Source organism: Nansenia antarctica (assembly GCF_963989245.1).
Source record: "Nansenia antarctica genome assembly, chromosome: 1".
Lineage (NCBI taxonomy): Eukaryota > Metazoa > Chordata > Actinopteri > Argentiniformes > Microstomatidae > Nansenia > Nansenia antarctica.
The window spans coordinates 72,096,153-72,114,494 of record NC_137674.1 but is presented as its reverse complement, the minus strand read 5'-3'; the positions used below and the strand labels follow the sequence as shown (position 1 = coordinate 72,114,494).

The window sequence follows — 18,342 nt, the reverse complement described above, 5'->3', positions numbered from 1 at the left end:
GTATTTTCAGGACAAGCTAAATAGCTTAGCACAAACAGCAAAAGGTGGTAAGAGACACGAGTGCACTTGTGCTCCACAACGCTGCACCAGGGACGACGCTCTGAAACAACACTATTAATAGAACTGCCCTTGCAAACAAGACGCAGCTCGGTGACACAGACACGCAGAGAACACATAGAAGTGTTAGACATGAAAATGTAGTTGTCTCTTATTGTAATTATCATACAATTCTGCATTGACTCAGTAAACGTAACATTTGAATTTACTTAGTAAACAGAGACATGCATTGATGACTGTTGATGTTCACACAAGCAAAGAGGAATATGTGACATTTTGATTGATGAATAATCCCGAACGGACAACACAACTCTTGCCAATTCTATCTCCTGACAGAACCGAGAAACTGCAGGGAAAATGAGCGACGGACTAACAACGGGGGCGTTGCTGAGGGCCGATCTAACAGAAGTGGGGGCTGAAATGACAGTGAACGATTGACGGATGAGAGAAAGGGGAAACCACAAATGATAATTCTCTGTGTAACTGTAAACGAAAATGTTGTTTTTCTGTTTGAAAGCGGAAACATGATAATGACATGACAGACTACAGACTTTGATAAAGCAATTACACATACGAATATGACGGTATTTTACACAATCAACAGTGTTAATCGGCCAACAGCTGAATGCACGAGCATTACACATTGATGCAACATTTATGATAAAGAACCATTCACACTGACTCAAGAGTGTCTCTGATAAATCTACTAAAACCGACGGGTGATTGACTGAGAAATATTTGACTATAAGAGAGGGATAGAACATTTAAATGTTCACAGCAAATTTAAACCTTAATGCAAAATAAGCTCATAGTGTACATAGACCAACGGGGAAGTATTCAAGCCATCAGTAACGATTGTGATCAGAATTTTTAACATACGGGTAGAATAGAACCTATCTACCTCATTAAAAGTATGCTTATGGGAATTGACTCAGATTGCACATTGACAGTAAATAAACTAAGTATTGAAGAACTGATTTGGATATTAAAGGGACGGTTCACGGTTTTTCACAACACACGTCCTAGTTTGAATACCCATGGCATGAACTTCAAATGACAAATCCTTTTGTTTCCTCTAGGAGCATTGAGGAAGGACGAGTCAACCATTTGAGAGAAACTAAATGTCTGTCTACCTGTACTTAACGATTGTGCAATCCCTGTATCTAAAAATGTCTCAGCAGGCAAGTGCATAACTCACTAGATGGGGGGGACCACAGGGGGCCCAACCCACTCTCAACTCTGACGATGAGAACCAAGCAAAGGGGAAAACACGTATTATGAAACGATTACTGATTTCAGTACCATAATGATGACTATCTCTGCTATTAACAATTATTCTTGATGTTGTTGTGAATTAAGATTGAAACTAGGACAAGAGATACCGGACAGACGATGCGTGACGGGAGACACCATGTGATCCTGGCCTCGTTGTGCATAAGATGGATGGCCACAATTCTATCGGTTCTGTATACGCTCTGGGTGTTAACTAACGAAACAGACTTTACTTTAACTGAAGACTCTGACACTAATCTTGTTCGCATGCGTCGTGACATCCAGGGAGTTAAACCAAATAGCGCACTAGACTCAGTTGCAGGAGTTTGCCAGTTTGTTGACAATTGTTGTACGTATTCACCACAACAGGAGTAAACCTTTAAGATCAGACAATGGGGACATAGAACAATAGGGGAGAGAAAAGTAGGGGGTAAGGATTTAGAGTTTCAATAACACTGTTAAAACATTTGAGCAAGCAGCATGATGGTGAATGAAATAATTTCTACTGTGAGTCTCTCAATAACACAGCAACAATACAAGAGGACGAGAAGGCGAAAGACAACAATGTTCCAGCGTCTCAGATAGTGCCTCATTGCGACCGGAAAAGCATGATGGTCCCTCTGTTGAAGATCGACCGAGGATATCGAAGACACCTAAAGAAAAGGATTGACGATATCCCTATTTGTTAAAAATGTATAATTATGTAACAAACTATGGAAAAACATGTGATTTGAATTAATGATGGAAATGATACCTACTGCATTTGTAATGAGTAGTTAGACATAGCAATGAGAAACCTATTTGGATATTTTCTCCTTTAAACAACAAAGGTTTTTATCCAAAGGAGGTGATTATTAATCAGAGTAGTTAACCACAAAGTGACCTTTTACTCATGCCAAGTCAATTGTGGAGTGAGATGTTTGTTCACTTTGTCAGGCCACATGACTGGGAACTTGCATTTGTCCATGGGAAAAGTCATTTAAAGACGATTCCGGGGGAGGAATGCGGGATCTCAACCATGGGGAAAGAAAGAGAAATAATTAAAGTTACTGTCCATTAGAGAAGACAAAAAAGAGTGAGCTGATATGATGCGTTTTGTGTAGCTATGTGCAAGATGCTGTGTGCCTATCAAATATTGCAATACTCATTGTGTAACCTTAAACATACTTTAAGTGTGTCCACTCTCAGGACAGAAACTGACCACTCTGAGTCAGCATGCGTTTCTGTAACTGGACCTGAGCCAAATATAGAGATGGGGACCAGTTGGGATATAAGGACAGTGGAGCCTTGTGGTGGTCAGCCAGGTGGTAGACTTATATGGGTACTGGGGTCAATAGATCAGTATATTTGGGAACGAACGGTCAGCTGACTGAGAGTCAGGTAACTGGTGACCGGAACAAACAAACCGTTATGGTAGGGAAGCAGAGGCAAGCTAGCTTCTAACTTTAGTATGTAAACATGTATGACGGGTGACCGATGATTGGCAAGGGACAGCTGTTTCCGGTGTCAGCGGAAAATCTAGCATATAAGGCCGCTACAAAGTGTCATTAGGAGCGAGTCTCTCACCGTTGCTTGCCGTGTGTATTGAGAGGCTGCCCAGCGCTGTATGGGAATAAATCTATCTTCATTGTCTACCTTGAGCATTAATTCATTATCATAAGGAAGCAACACCTCTCGGTCTCCGCATTCATCTGACATTCATCTTATCAGATGGTGTGGAGGGATGTGGGATAAAGGTGTGTGTGTGTGTGTGTGTGTGTGTGTGTGTCTGTGTTGCTGGGTAATGGGATTAGGGGTAACACCTTTTCGGTAGGGGTAGAGAGAGCCACCTGACACCCAGTCTGTTGGGGACCTGGGGGGGGGGGTGGGGGGGCTGGTTTATGTGGCGGGGCGGGGGTTCTAATCCATGTCCAGCTTTGGGAAGTCATTCCCAGAGCTCCAGGGAGATTTGGGCTCTTGGGTTTCCGCTCTGCTAGGTTTAGTTAATAGTGCCATGGGTGGGATGGGAGGCATGGAGAGAGAGGGAGAGAGAGAGAGAGGGGGATGAAAGAGAGACAGAAGGATGGAGACAGGGAGGACTGGCAGACCAGGCAGGGAGGGGAGACAGACATCTAACCTTCCTCTAGAGTCTAGGATGAAGAAAGAGTGTGTGTGTGTGTGTGTGTGTCTGTGTGTGTGTGTGTGTGTGTGTGTATTGTGTGCGTGTTTGCATGTGTGTGTGTGTGTCTATCTGTCAGTGTGTGTGTGTGTGTGTGTGTGTGTGTGTGTGTGTCTGTCTGTCTGTGTGTGTGGGTCTGTCTGTCTGTGTGTATGTCTGTCTGTGTGTATGTCTGTATATGTGTGTGTGTGTGTCTGTGTGTCTGTGTCTGTCTGTCTGTCTGCGTGTGTGTGTCTTTCTATCTATCTGTCTGTGTGTGTGTGTGTGTGTGTCTTTCTGTCTGTCTATCTGTGTGTGTGTGTGTGTGTGTGTGTGTGTGGACAGTGTGAGTAAAGGTTGACTCACATCCGGCAGGTTGCGGGGAGTAAAAGTCAATACCCTGAGTGGTGCTGCCATGTTTGTTCAGACGACACACTGTTATCTGTTATGGTGCCAGTGTGTGTGTGTGTGTGTGTGTGTGTGTGGTGGTCAACAAAGACCCCGGCATTCCGTTTCCATGGCACTCGCTTAACTGTGTGTGTGTGTGTTTGTGTCTGTAGCCGCTAGGCCGCTCCTATGTTTCTGCATCACCTAGCGAGCGAGGTGTCGATTGGGCCATCTCACACCAGGCAGGGTCAAAGGTTCGGGGGGGTGGGGTAAGGGGGGGGGGGGGGGTTCTGTTTCTGGTGTCAACCGGCTGCAGAGCCCCTGAGAATGAAACACCAGGCAGGGTGAGATCCATCCCATAACGAGCCTCCTGATAGGCAGGCGGGCACCCCCCCCCCCCCCTGCCCCATCTCTCACCTCCCTCCCTCCCCCCGTCAGGTGTTGTTATTGTGGCGTCTGACGAAGGATACACTTCCATCCCTCCGACCTGACCCTGAACTGAAATGGTATGTGTGTGTGTTTGTGTGTGGGCGCACGTGTGTGTGCGTGTTTGTGGCGTGTGTGTGCGTGCGTGCGCCTGTGCGTCCGTGTGTGTGTGTGTGTGTGTGTGTGTGTGTGTGGTTTCAGGTGGCGAGATGTTCCGCCGTGCGCTGGGGAAGACCCTGGGCTTTGCTGCCTACAGCGTCCAGTACGGCTGCATCGCCCACTGCGCCTTCGAGTACCTGGGGGAGTTTGTGGCGGTAGGTAAAGTACGCCTGTGTGTCCCTACAGCGAGTTTGGGAAACTTTTTCCGATCATTTCCAATGTTCTTCCGTACGGGTTTCGAAATAATCGGGAAGTTTCCCAAAACTTCCCAAACACAGGGTTCCGAAATTCCCGTAAGTTTGGGAAAACATCCCGATCATTTCCAACGTTTCCGTATCGAAACCCGTACGGACAATTTGGAAATTAGCGAAATGTTTTTGCAACCCTGCGTTTATCTGTTGACGTGGCCCTTTTGACGTTTGTTTGTCTTCCTGTGCGATCTATCCCACAGTGCTCCGGTCCGTCCATGGAGCCCACCATCATCAACCACGACGTGGTCTTCTCGGAGCGGCTGAGCCGACACCTCTACAGGATCGAGAAGTGCGTTCTCTGTTTGACGTTCAGTGAGCTTAACACTAGAACAGCTGTGCCTTTTTTACCTACTTTCCCAAGAGTGGGGGTCAAATGACCATAGTCTTTACAATGGGAAGCTGCTATTTCCACACAACGACCACTAGTTGGCCGCCTTGTAAATTAGCCTGTTTCCTACACAGAAAAACTGTGTGATGTGATTTTGAAAATGTAAGGATACTGGGTGGTAGAACGCACATATCTAAGAAAAGTCATGAAAGGAGGGTCCTGAAAGTGCAAAGATATTTAAAAAACATTACTCACAGGGTCAAATGACCCCACCCACGGCTGTTAAATTAGAAGCACAAACCTACTGTAGAACTAGAGTTAGCGTTCGTGAAAAGGTTCTGATTCGTAGATTCTTAGATTCGGATTTCAGCGTTCCCACCCCTCAATGTGTGGTCGACTCGTGTCCTAACAGGAGGGGGGGGATTCCCCCAATCATTAGAAAAATAATTTTCTGTCTTCTCTGTCGTCTGTCCCCAGAGGCGACATCGTCATCGCCAAGAGTCCCTACGACCCGCACATGAACATCTGTAAGCGGGTCATCGGGTTGGAGGGAGACAAAGTGTGCACCAGTGGGCCCTCCGACATTTTCAAGACCCACACGTTTGTGAGTATTCATTCCCCTCATTCTCCCCGGAAGAAAAACAGTCACGCAACCACCCCCCCCCCCCGGCCTTTTTCCACACACACACATTTTGTTTACCTTTTATTTTACCAGGTAAATTGAGACTTGGAGAATCCGGCCTTCATTCACATTCTGGACAGTTGCACCACAATGGAGGTGAATGAGAGATGAGTGTTTGAAAAGAAACCGCTAACATGGTCGCTACGTCCTGAACGAATGAAGGATTTAGCCCACGAGACGCCTAGCGTATTGAGTTTGCTATGTCGCTAAAATGACAGACGGTACCGAGGTAAAAGCTATTTTCTGCTCATTTCCCCGGGCTCCTCAGTGTGCGGTGTGCTGTGCGGAATACTGCCGTCGTTTACAGTCTAGACCCGTCACGCGTCCGGCTCTTGTCCTTGGTCAAAATATCAGCTTTCGACAACAACTACTATTTCCTCAGAACAGTCATGAATCGGGAGTGTGAGCAGGGGTGGGCAGGGGGGGTTCTGCTGGTGAAACCACTGTCATCGCTTTTCTATTACAACTCTCCCACCCACAGCTCAGGTCTGCAATCTCTCTGAAGCCTGTTACTGTTAGTGACAGCCGACTGGACAGGCTGATGGATAGGGGTGTGTGTGTGTGTGTGTGTGTGTGTGTGTGTGTGTGTGTGTGTGTGTGTGTGTGTGTGTGTGTGTGTGTGTGTGTGTGTGTGTGTGTGCGTGTGCGTGTGCGTGTGCGTGTGCGTGCGTGTGTGAGAGAGAGAGCGAGAGCGCGTGTGTGTGTATTTCTTCAACAACAATTTCGGGGTGAAACGGAACAAGGTTTCCGTCATACGCAGGACGTGGAGACAGGATGTACAGGCATGCAGGAAACCAAAGAGGAAGTCACGGTCCTCCGGGGAACAGGTCTCCTCTCTTGGGAGACCTACCTAGACAAGGTAAGGAGGCAGGTTTCATCCTCGTTCAAGCAAGCCGAAGGTGAAGAAGGCCTCTCTCTGAGACGTGAGTGACTCAGTAAAAGACAGGCGGTGGCATACACACATATACATTTTTCTTTCCATTTTCCGAGGGATGTAATGTTGTTAGTCCTCCCCGTTGTTTACCACACGTCCTCTACTGAACGAGGCCATAACGTCTGATAGAGGTCTAGTCTAGTTGTTTATGGGTCTCTCTCCTCTGTTAAGGTAGTTCCCCCTTTCACAGCCGCGCGGCAAATTGTCTGTCAACAGGGTTGGTTTTGGTGCTAATGAAATGTGAGTTCTTGTGTGACAGCGAACATAACTGCGAGAATACTTTTGGCAAAGCGCAAACATTTGGCCTCCCCCAGGCGTGTGGGTGTGGGGTGCGTGTGTGTGGGAGTTGGTGTGGGTTTGGGCGCTACATATGAGTGCCGTGCGTGTGCGTAGACCGTGTGCTGCGCGTCCATTTTGGCGGCGGGGAAAAAGAACCCTTTCATCACCTCCAACCCCCCCCCCCCGCCCTGACAGACAGGCTGGTTCTCCCCTGCCATTAAGACAAGAGACAAATTGGGCTGTCACCTCTTACGGAATCGTTTCTTTGTCTGAGGGATTATGTCAAAACAATGACACTCGATCCACAATTTGATACTAGTGAGAGAGAGAGAGGAAAATAGTGTTTGTGTGACGGACGGACGGACGGAGGGAGAGAGAGGGAAAGGCAGGGAGGCAGACAGACACACAGACACACAGACAGACACACACAGACACAGACACACACACACACACACACACACACACACACACACAGACACACAGACACAGAAGGAGAGAGACAGAAAGAAAGAAAGGTGGAAACAGAGAGGGAGGTGAGAGCCACCCCTACAGCTAGCTAGCTCCCATCGCGTTAGCCTAATGAGCAGAGGGTTTAGAGGGGTGATCTCAGGTTGCAGTCCTCGACACCTCCCCCGCTGACAGGTACACAATGGGCTGGTGCCAACCGGGGCGCTGCACCACCGCAGAACGGGTTCCATCACTCACGTAACGCCACAGGGGCCCGCAGGCTGACACCATCAAACCCTCCTCAGCCCTCTAAATCCTCAACAGCTCAAGCGTTTTGGGTCCGACCTGATCCTTGGAACACTCGCTGGAAACAATGTGTTGTTGATTACGGCGGGGCTGGCTGAACGCTGAACGTCGAACGTTGAACGTTGTGTCTGACTGGTGACTGAGGGGAGAGAGTCGGGCGAGTACACGGAGTCTTAGAGGGAGATATGGATAAACAAATCGGGAAAAATTCCTCCCAATGTGTCCGTCACTCACAGAGCTGCTTATCCCCCCTCCCCCCGTCCGTCACTCGACTCAATCAATACTTGGCTCTTTTATATCTGTTCATGTAACAGAAACGTCAACTGACTAATGTGGTTATCGCCCGGGGGGAAGCTTACATTTAATGTTAAAAAATAAGGGTGAACAGTTCCACCGGTTTAAGGATGAAAGTCAAGGGTAGAAGGATGTTTTTTTTGTGAAATTCCCCCCAAACTCTCTCCATTTGATTGGGGGTTTGGCTGGCCTACTATGTGTGTTTTTTTTTTACATTTTTTTACAGCTTTTGCCCTCAGGAGACCTGTAAGGGAAGATGCAAATCCTTTGCACTGTGTATGTTTCCCACATCCTAGCAGATCAGATTGCTGCGGCCTTCCCAAACAACAACCAATCCATTACTGTGGTTGGTAGCCTGGTGGTGGCTCACAATAGATCTGTGTGGAGCTGCTTTGCTTAACCCTGTGTCTGGCTAAACTAAAGGCTCACTCTGGAATGCTCTGCTCAGAGTAATTAGTTTATGAGCCTTAAAATCAATCAGACCTTCAGTGGAGTGTGTGCGTGCGTGCGCGTGCGTGCACATGTCTGTGTTTCTGTGGTCACTCTACATTGACCCTCAGTTCGACCAAAAATTGATTGACCTTGTTAGCAGACTCACCCTGTCTGAACAGAACTGACCTAACCCACCTTGGCTCTAGATTGGTTCTACAGTATATGTATTGTACATGTACCCCCACGGTGCCTAAAGTTTCATCACCGTGAAATGTAGTCTACCCAGAATCCCCCTTGGGTTCCTGTTAAGCCTAAAAACCTACCTCTGGACTAAAAAAAGCACCGATGATAACTGGGACTTACTGTATGTGTGTGAACATACAATTCGACCTGGATACGATTGTGTGTGTGTGATCACACCCCTGGTCTACTGTCTCCAGCCTTTAAGATGGAGGACGGGTTGAAGTGTGGGGAGGGGCGGGGAGGCGGTGGGGGGGGAGTCATGGTCTAACAGATGACAAAACGGCGGCAAATGCCCCCCCCCCCACGCCCCGTGCTTGGGAGCCCGGCATATGGTTCCATGTTAATGAGGTGTAATGGTGGGAATCCGGCATGCTGACATATGCCTCTCAGATGACTCCTTTAATGATATTCATTTTTGCGTTTGGGTCGTTATCGCTGTTTACCTTGCGTTAGGTCGGCATGTCACTGCCTCCCGGATTACGTCAGATCATCCGTCTCAATTATCGAATATGAATATATTCGAAACGACGCAAAAGGCACAACGCACGGTGCAAAAAACCGGAACGTGCAAAAATTCGGGACGGCGGTGAGGGGAGGGGGGGGGGGGGGCGATTCGGAACACGACAAACAAGTCGGTGACGTCCTCTCTCCTCCGTAATCTTCCCCTCTCTCTCTCTCTCTCCTAACTGAAGACTTTGGCCGTTACAAAAGTTAGGCCAACACGAAAATAGAAACCCGCGGAATTGTGATGCCCATTATGACAATATAATGTGTTGTTGATCCTGTCTGCACATATAGGGGGGACAAGCGCACTTAATTAGGGCCTTGACAAGCCTACTCTCCTAAAGTGACGAGATTAATCATAATTGGTGTCACTGTGGATTAGCGCTCGCTCCGCCGACCGCCCCACTGGTAGGTCAGCCCGTGGTGGAGAGAGAGAGACCCACCGACCGCTGCTGCTAACCACGGCCGGGCCTCTCCCTCTCCCTCTCTCTCTCTCTCTCTGTCTCTCTCTCTCTCTCCCTCCCCCTCTCTCTCGCTCCCTCTCTCTCTCACTCTCTCTCTCCCTCCCTATCTCCCTCTCTCTCGCTCCCTCTCTCTCTCTCTCCCTCTCTCCCTCTCGCTCTCCCTCTCTCTCCCTGTCTCTCTCTCCCTCTCCCCCTGCCTCCCTCTCCCTCCCTCCCCTCCCTCCCTCTCTCTCTCTCTCCCCCCCCTCTCTCTTCTCTCTCTCTCTCCCCCGCCTCTCTCCCCCCCCCCCTCTATCTGCCCTCCCTGGGTAAGAGGGGGGCACGTCTCAGCCAACAGCCTAATGACCCTGTTTGAAGTCTCTCTAAATCCCCCCGTGACCCCGCCCCATTACCCATGACCCCCTCTCTCCTAAGGCTGCACGGAGGTCAGAGAAGGACAAGAGAGGTTCACGTTAACCTAGGGTGAGGAGGGGGAGGGTTTGTGGGCTGGGGGTGCTGGGTGAGGTGGTGCCTCCCTCCCTCCCTCCCCTCCCGTCACGGAGCAGAGGGGGGGAGTGTCTCACTCCTACATGTAAACAAAGTTAAAAAGAGCTATGAGGTCAGGGGGACCGTTTTGTGTGTGACTGCAACATTTTTCCATCTTTCTCTCCCATCTCCCCCCAAACCCCCCCCCCCCCCCCCACGTGGTGACGTGTCCTAGGTTCCGAAAGGACACGTGTGGCTGGAAGGGGATAACCTCCGGAATTCCACGGACTCCAGGAGCTACGGCCCGATTCCCTACGCCCTGATACGAGGACGCGTCTGTTTAAAGGTAACCCTGGGGGACATCGCTCAGCCCACCTCTCCACCTTTCACACCAGCACAGCGGTCTGATCCGGTCCGTCCAACAATCGACAATCTGTGCCTTTTGTTTTTCAATATCAGGACCCCATTTTGAAGGTCAAAGTCCTGATAGTGGCTATAGTGGCAGAGGCGGCAACTGTTCTCTTGGACACCTGATTTAGTGTGTGTATATAGTAGCATGTGTGTGTGTGTGTGTACATGTACAGTAGTGTGTGTGTGTGTGTGTGTGTGAGTGTGTGTGTGTGTTGGGTCCCACCAAGGAAGTCATTTGACGTTCCTCTACTGACCCAATTCCCCATGTTTGATATTTGACGGATCCTATAATATCCCCTGATTTCACATTAAACACACATTAAACACACCAGGAAAGTCTGTCTGATCAGCCAAGGTTCAACCATATCGTCTAGCTTTCCATTCTGCCATGTTGTCATGCCACCTGGTGTCATAGCAACCATGACCCTGGAAAAGAGGTGGACCCACTTTCTGTCAGTGTGACTGGACGGCAGTGGTCCGCTGGAGATCCGACGACGACCGACCGACAGAAATAACAAGACACACTCACACACACACACACACACACACACACACACACACACACAGTCACACTCACACTCACACTCACACTCACACTCACACTCACACACACACTCACACTCACACTCACACTCACACTCACACTCACACCAGGGTTTCCGTTAGAAAAAATTGCCGCCGGACATCGTGTCCGGGAAGATTTTGATTTACCGGACAAACGTGATATATTCCGGTCATCATATTAAAATATAAAAAAAAAAAAAAAAAAAAAAAAAAAAAAAAAAAAAATATATAGCTGTTTGTCGCGGTGATTACTGTTGTGTAGCGGCCTATATATGCCATTTAATGTCTATTTCTCATCCGATACGATTAGATGCGAGCTATATAATATATAATAATATAACATGATTCGCATGCGCGCTATGCCATTATGTCCAGCGCTGAACGGGCGCCTCACTGGGAACTGAACAGACAGCATCGATCAATGAACAGACTTCACATTACGTTAACTGAAGTTTGTTAAATTGTTTGGGATTAATGTGAGTTTTCTATTTTCTCTTTCCAGTTTTACCCTTTTTTTTATCAATAAAACAACGTCATTTCTATAACCAGGTCTCGCTGGTTGGGAAGGCATTTCGTTTAGCTGCCTGTCAAATCATACTTAATCGGACTCGGGAGTATGTCAATGAGGAGAACATAACTGTTTATTGAGAAACAATAGGCAGGCTGGGATACGTATATAAAGAAATACCACAATGTCTAGATGTATAACATTTTATTGAACAGTGCAAGCATGTAGGCTTCTGGCGTGACATCGTACCCCTAACGTTCTTAGGGCTTGTTTGAAAAGCTTAGACTGAAAGTTAGTGCCCTGGTCAGATTGTATAACAAGAGGAAGACCGAATGTGGAAAAAAACGTTGTTAAAGCTTTCACCACTGAGCTGGCTGATATGTTACGCAACGGAACAGCTTCGGGAAAACGAGTAGCAGCGCACATAATAGTAAGCAAATACTGACTTCCACTTTTAGTCCTAGGCAAAGGTCCAACACAATCAATTATTACACGTTCAAATGGCTCCCCTATAGCAGGAATGGGATGCAATGGTGCGGGTGGAATGGATTGATTAGGCTTACCCGCCATCTGACAAGTATGGCAACAGCGGCAGTGCTTGGCAACATCCGCCTTCAGTCCGGGCCAAAAGAAATGTTTCAATATCAGCTGATAAGTTTTAGTTATACCTAAATGTCCTGACCACTGGCTCTCATGTGCTACAGATAACACCTGTTGTCTATAACCCACAGGCACAACCACTTGTTTTACAGTATTCCACTCACAACCATTTGCATTAGGAGGAGACCATTTACGCATTAATATCCCATCGTTAAGGAAATAAACTACGTTGCCCCCTATTTCAGATTCCTCACTAGCTGCATGTAAAAAACATTTGTTTAATGACTGATCAGCTACTTGAGCGACACGCAATCGCTCGCCGGTTACAGGCAGAGATAGGCTGTCAGCGGATGGTATGGTAGGACTCGGGGAGGATGGTAACTCTACCACTTTCTCCCTGGGAGAAGCTGAAACAATCGGGTTCTCATCCCTTTCAGAAAAGGCTTGCATAATCACACTATCACAGAGAGAAACATCGCTATCCTCCTCTCTGCCTCGACTCGATTGTGCACGAGTTATAGCGCACACCGGAAACAACCGCTGTTTCGCATAGGCAGCCTACACATTAGGAGTCATCATCATGCCGGTGTCAAATCATATCATAATAAAATAAATACATAGCCTATATATTCGTCTTTTTTAAAATAGAAGGAATCAGAATGTGAACTTTAGCGAATTGTATTCAAATTGTGCTTAGAGGGAATTATTTTCACCGGACATTTATGTCCGACGAGTTTTCAAATTGTCGGACTTCAACAACTTTTACCGGACAATGTCCGGGAATTACCGGTTAACGGAAACCCTGACTCACACACACACACACACACACACACATGATTAAAATCCATGTTACCAAGCGTGTCCAGGAAGTGAGATTGTTAGAGTAGTAATGATAAACATATTGGGTAATGGATAATGTTGTTTGTTTGTCTTTTACGAGAGGGTCTATTACCCTTTTAACCCTACGTTCTCTGTTTCTTTTCTCGTTCTTTCTCCAGCTTTGGCCTCCACATAATTTTGGTGTCCTAGCTGAATGCCCGACCGGAAGGATCATAAAACGGAGTGACTGAGTCCCCCATCAACTGTGTACATAAACAATTTTTTGTAATATTTTTTGATTAAAATCATATTTATCCATATCGGTTATCTTTTGCCAGATATTATTTTACAACCAACAAACTGTAGTTGGATGGGGGGGGGGTCTTGTTTTTGAAGATTCTCTTTGAGTCAAGTGAAAAACCACTTCAACCCCATGCATACTTCATCTGCAGGTTTGATTTTACTATTTCATAACTTACAAGGCCTTGTTATCTGGGGTTTACAGTGTTGGCTGTAGCGGGGGGGGGGGGGGGGGGGGCCTGGCACAGTAAGAACAGCATCGCGTGAGGAGGGAGCAAAGCCCTGCCTCTGTGGAGATGCTAATGGAAGAGAGGGAGGGAGGGGGGGTGGGGTGGGAGAGAGACAGGGGAATGGGAATGGGAATTGTCCTTCTGCCCTCTAGTTTGACGTTAGTGATTCAACGTGTTTGTGTTGAAGCTGAAGAAATCATCCCTGGACCCAACAACTGACCACATCATCTTCCTGATCGGTCATAGTTGAGATGGTGAGATACACGCCTGTGCAATTATCTTGTTTCATATCTTATTGAAATAAACGCCTGCTGTTTGTACTGTGGTTCTCCTGGACTTGGGTTGACCTCCTACAATATAAATACCATGCGATAATGTATTGTTACTGTACTTACCTCTGCCAGCAGAGATTTAAAAGGATCATAGAAGTCCAACGTATCCAATTTTATAAAAAAAAAAAAAAACTTAATGTTTACCTTTTTTTTTACTCTCGTGGTAAAACAAAAGCTTTTTTTGGTGTTTAATATTTCATCGGGCTGCCAAGGCAATAGAAAAGTTAACATTTCCCCATTTAGCCATGCAGTATTTATAAGCACTTAGTAAGGCGATGCTCGCCGCTGAATAGTTTGTGTGTACACACACTCAGCCCTTCTATCGCTTGCAGGAAGAAAAACTGAGAAGTGTTTGGCGTTTCGGCTGAGTCTTTGATAGCTCTCTGTGGCTGGTAATTGTGGTCAACTGAAACACATTGCCTCGACATCAAACCTACTTTGTTTCTCACCCGCTTATCCTGGACTCATTCAGCCATTACAAACAGAACTGGGGCATCCAGAGTATTTTCCATTTACTAAAGCCTGGTACACACATAAAGATAATCTGGCAGATTTTGGCCCGATTTCCCCCCTTCCAACCAAGGACAGCAAATGCCCGATTATCGGATAGCTCTAAAGATTATCCTACAAGATAATCCTGTGGTGTGAGGTGTGTTAAGAGTCAATTTCTCCCGACAATCTGCTCGGAAAATGGTCGGGGCCAACGATTTACGATCAAAAGTCCTCTTGTGTGTGGGCGAAACTGACAACTTGCGAGTCTGATTGTGACGTGGAATGGAATGTAGCCAATCAAGAAGCGAGTTGACTGACGCGTCTTCTACTTTTTGTTCTTCTGAACTTTATTTGCCCTGTCGTACATGGCTGTCTCGTACAGGTCAGTCAGGGTACTACTACCCTGATCACGTGAGATTTCTGGCGTGGGGGACGAGACTCTAGAGTCTAAACTGTCGTAGGACCGATCTTTGTATGTGGTGTGCTGTATTGGGAATTTCGGAGCACACCACACACAATACGATCAAAACTGTTCAATCCATGATTTTTTATGTGTGGGGTCTCTCTCTCTTAGAAAATCTTTTGTGTGTACCAGGCTTTAGCGAGGGAAATCTTCTCCAAAACAATTTCTCTCTTATAGTAACAGCTCGGCTGGTCGACAACTGATCTGTATGTACAGTAGAACTGTATGTAGTCGAACAGGCGAATAAGCTTCCATTAACGTGGTCAGATGGGAGGCATACATACATCCATACGCCTGCCTACACAAGGCCCTAGACAGCTGTAGTTACTCATCCTTCTGCATCGTACTTCCACAGCCCTGGTCTGTGGGTTAAGACAGCACTCTCCCACACACCCTACTGTAGAAGCTCAGCTGGCCGTTCTCCTTCTCCAGGGAGGAGAGGGACTCTCCTCCTCAACGTCACCCAGGGGGAGTGAGGGCCAGGCGGCCGGGGGTCCCTGTACAGCTGCCTCCCCTGTCTAGAGGGGATCTGAGGATCTGAGACAAACGGCTCCTTGTGACACTGAATTATCTGCATGAGTGTGATCGTGCCTCCTGGGAAGGGATCTCAAGAGTGTGTGTGTGTGTGTGTGGCGGGGGGGGGGGGGAAAGAAATGTTTACAGAGAGGGTTTGGCTTGAAGCACATCTATTTTCTTGCGCTTATGTTCATCTGCTGCGTGTCAACACGATGGCCGACTGAAACTCTTGACAGGTTGAGTCTGTTTACGTTCTTCTAACCTAGTTCTACTGTACTAGCCCATAGCGGCAGCTAGCTAGTTAGCACTCGGCTACAGTTGTAGCCGTATCGCTACTCAATGAACGGTGGGCAAATGGTGTTCAGCGACAGTGGATACTAGTGTCGACTTCGACTCAGGAGTTAGCCCCCCAGAATTCTCAATAGACCTATCGCTAAGCCATGCCCAAAATAGAAATTGTCCACAGCAAAAGTCACTACAGGCAGAAATCTCGGACAAACAACTCGCTAATATTTGATGGTGAAAAGCAGTCAGTCAGTCACTGTCAGTGAAGAATTGAGCGAGCGTTGTTTATTTGTCCGAGTTTTCAAAGGGGGCGTGGCTTAGCGATAGGTCTATTGAATTCTTAACTACATGTCCCCGTCGTCATAGTGATTCGAGTTGACGTCGCGACAAGCGACCGTCATACGGGACAGCTACGGCTGTTACAGCTGACATGTCACCGCTGAAGAGATGACAGGGCAGGGAGCAGTGCGTCATCGTTCTGCTAATGGTGCAGAAAATGCAGTGAGAGAGAGAGGGAAGAAGGGATGGAGAGAGAGGAAAGAAGGGCCGGAGACGGGGATGAAACGGACGACAGACAGCTGTGCTGAGCGAGGGTCGGGCTGTGCGCTGTCAGGTGTGTCCTCCTCCGCTCCCGTACGACGAGAGAGAGACAGGCTGACTCACGTCGGTGGACAGATGAGGAGTGAACGTCGGGAGAACGTCGGAGAACTCCTGTGGGAGAGGTCACGTGGTTTGCATGCGGTGGCTGGTCGAGTTAGCGACTTTAACGCCTTGTACCCAACATTTAGTTGGTATTTACACATTGGGATATACTGGACGTTTAACTCACGTACGATGTAGAATGTAACCAGGTAGGGGTGAGGGATGATGGAGGAGGGAGGAGAAGAGTCAGGGGGGGATCCGTAGGGAAGGAGGGAGAAGGGGAAAATGGAGAGAAGGGGTGGGGGGAGGGAGGGGAGACAGAGAGAGAGATGGTCCCTCGTTGTACAGTGCCTTGCAAAAGTATTCACCTCCCTTGGCTTTTTACCTATTTTATTACATTACAACCTGTAATTATTATTATTTTTTAAATCAGAATTTTATTTGATGAATCTGCACAAAATAGTGTTAGTTTTCAAATGAAATGAGAAATATATATATAAAAAAAGAATTTAAAAAAATAAAGAACTGAAAATTGGCATGTGCATAATATTCACCCCCTTTGTTATGAAGCCCCTAAAAACTTCTGGTGCAACCAATTACCTTCAGAAGTCACATAATTAGTTAAATGAAGTCCACTTGTATGCAATCTAAGTGTCACATGATCTGTCAGTATATACACACCTTTTCTGAAAGGCCCCAGAGGCTGCAACACCTAAGCAAGAGGCACCACCAACCAAACACTGCCATGAAGACCAAGGAACTCTCCAAACAAGTCTGCGACAAAGTTGTTGAGAAGTACAAGTCAGGGTTTTTAGGGGCTTCATAACATACATATGCACATGCCAATTTTCAGTTCTTTATTTTTTTAAATTCTTTTTTTATATATATATTTCTCATTTCATTTAAAAACTAACACTATTTTGTGCAGATTCATCAAATATAATTCTGATTAAAAAAATGTTTAAATTACAGGTTGTAATGTAATAAAATAGGTAAAAAGCCAAGGGGGGTGAATACTTTTGCAAGGCACTGTATATACAATGGACTGCACTTATATAGCGCCTTCATCCAAAGCGCTTTACAACGGCCTCTCATTCACCAATGGCGGCAAGCTACCGTGCAAGGCGCCGGCCCACTCACTGGGAGTAATTTGGGGTTCAGTGTCTTGCCCAAGGACACGTGGCCAGCCGGGGCTCGAGCCGCTGATCCGCCAACCTTGCAATCATTAGACGGCAGCTCTACCTCCTGCGCCACAGCCCTCCCTCTGTTCACCCCCCAAGGTGGTTTTGGAGCGCAGGGGGACAGGGAGTGGGGGGACAGGGACAGGGAGGGACCGGGGGAGAGGGACAAGGAGGGGGGACAGGGGGACAGGGAAGGGACACTCATCTGTCACTGATAATGACCTGGGGTTAGTTTGTGTACATATCCATGGAGTCCCAAATGCAAACTCTTCTCCTCACGCTAAGTAGAATCGCTTTTTCTGTCCTTGGCCGGTTCTTTCTCTGGCCTCTCTCTTGATAGAAACACATCCATCTCCTACTACCCACACATACAAAGGTCATTAGTAGAATCTGCTGCAATTATTTATCCAGCATTACTTTTGATTTCTCCTGGCAATCAATTATCCAGCGCTGTGAACTTCATCATGCCTGTGTTCACCCCCCCCTCCTCCCTCCCTGTAGCATGCATCCCTCTCTCTTGATGTCTCCCCATGCTCCCTCTCTCCCTCTCTCCCCCACTCTAACTTTCCTCCTCCTTCCCCCTCTCTCCTCCTTCCTCTCCCCTCTCAGGTAGCTGATGAGTTGAATCCCTCCTTTCATTAACGGGCCCTTTCAGGCCTCTTCTTTTAATCAAGCCTGCCATGAGGGCTCTTAATTAAGACTTCACAGCCCTGTTTGATCACAGCAGATCACTGCTGTGTGTGTGTTTGTGTGAGTGTACGGTGTGTGTACGGCGTGTGTACGTGTGTGTGTGCGAGGTGTGTACACGTATGCGTACGTGTGTGTGTGTGAGAGAGAGATGACTGAACAGCTTCAAACAGGAACAGGAGACGCGCGCCCCCCCCCAGCGTTGTGATCCCAGCTCTCCACAAACACACACGTCAAGCTCGACA

General features: G+C 47.4%; 1 protein-coding gene across 1 annotated transcript; it reads left to right on the top strand.

The window, feature by feature from the left end:
• The first annotated feature begins 4,485 nt into the window (after positions 1-4,485).
• On the top strand, positions 4,486-13,240 carry immp1l (inner mitochondrial membrane peptidase subunit 1). Its single transcript, XM_080538542.1, has 5 exons — positions 4,486-4,593; positions 4,890-4,978; positions 5,495-5,621; positions 10,303-10,413; positions 13,149-13,240. Exons 1-5 carry the CDS (start codon positions 4,489-4,491, stop codon positions 13,218-13,220), a joined length of 504 nt encoding a protein of 167 aa, XP_080394668.1. The 5' UTR covers positions 4,486-4,488; the 3' UTR covers positions 13,221-13,240.
• Positions 13,241-18,342: the final 5,102 nt, after the last annotated feature.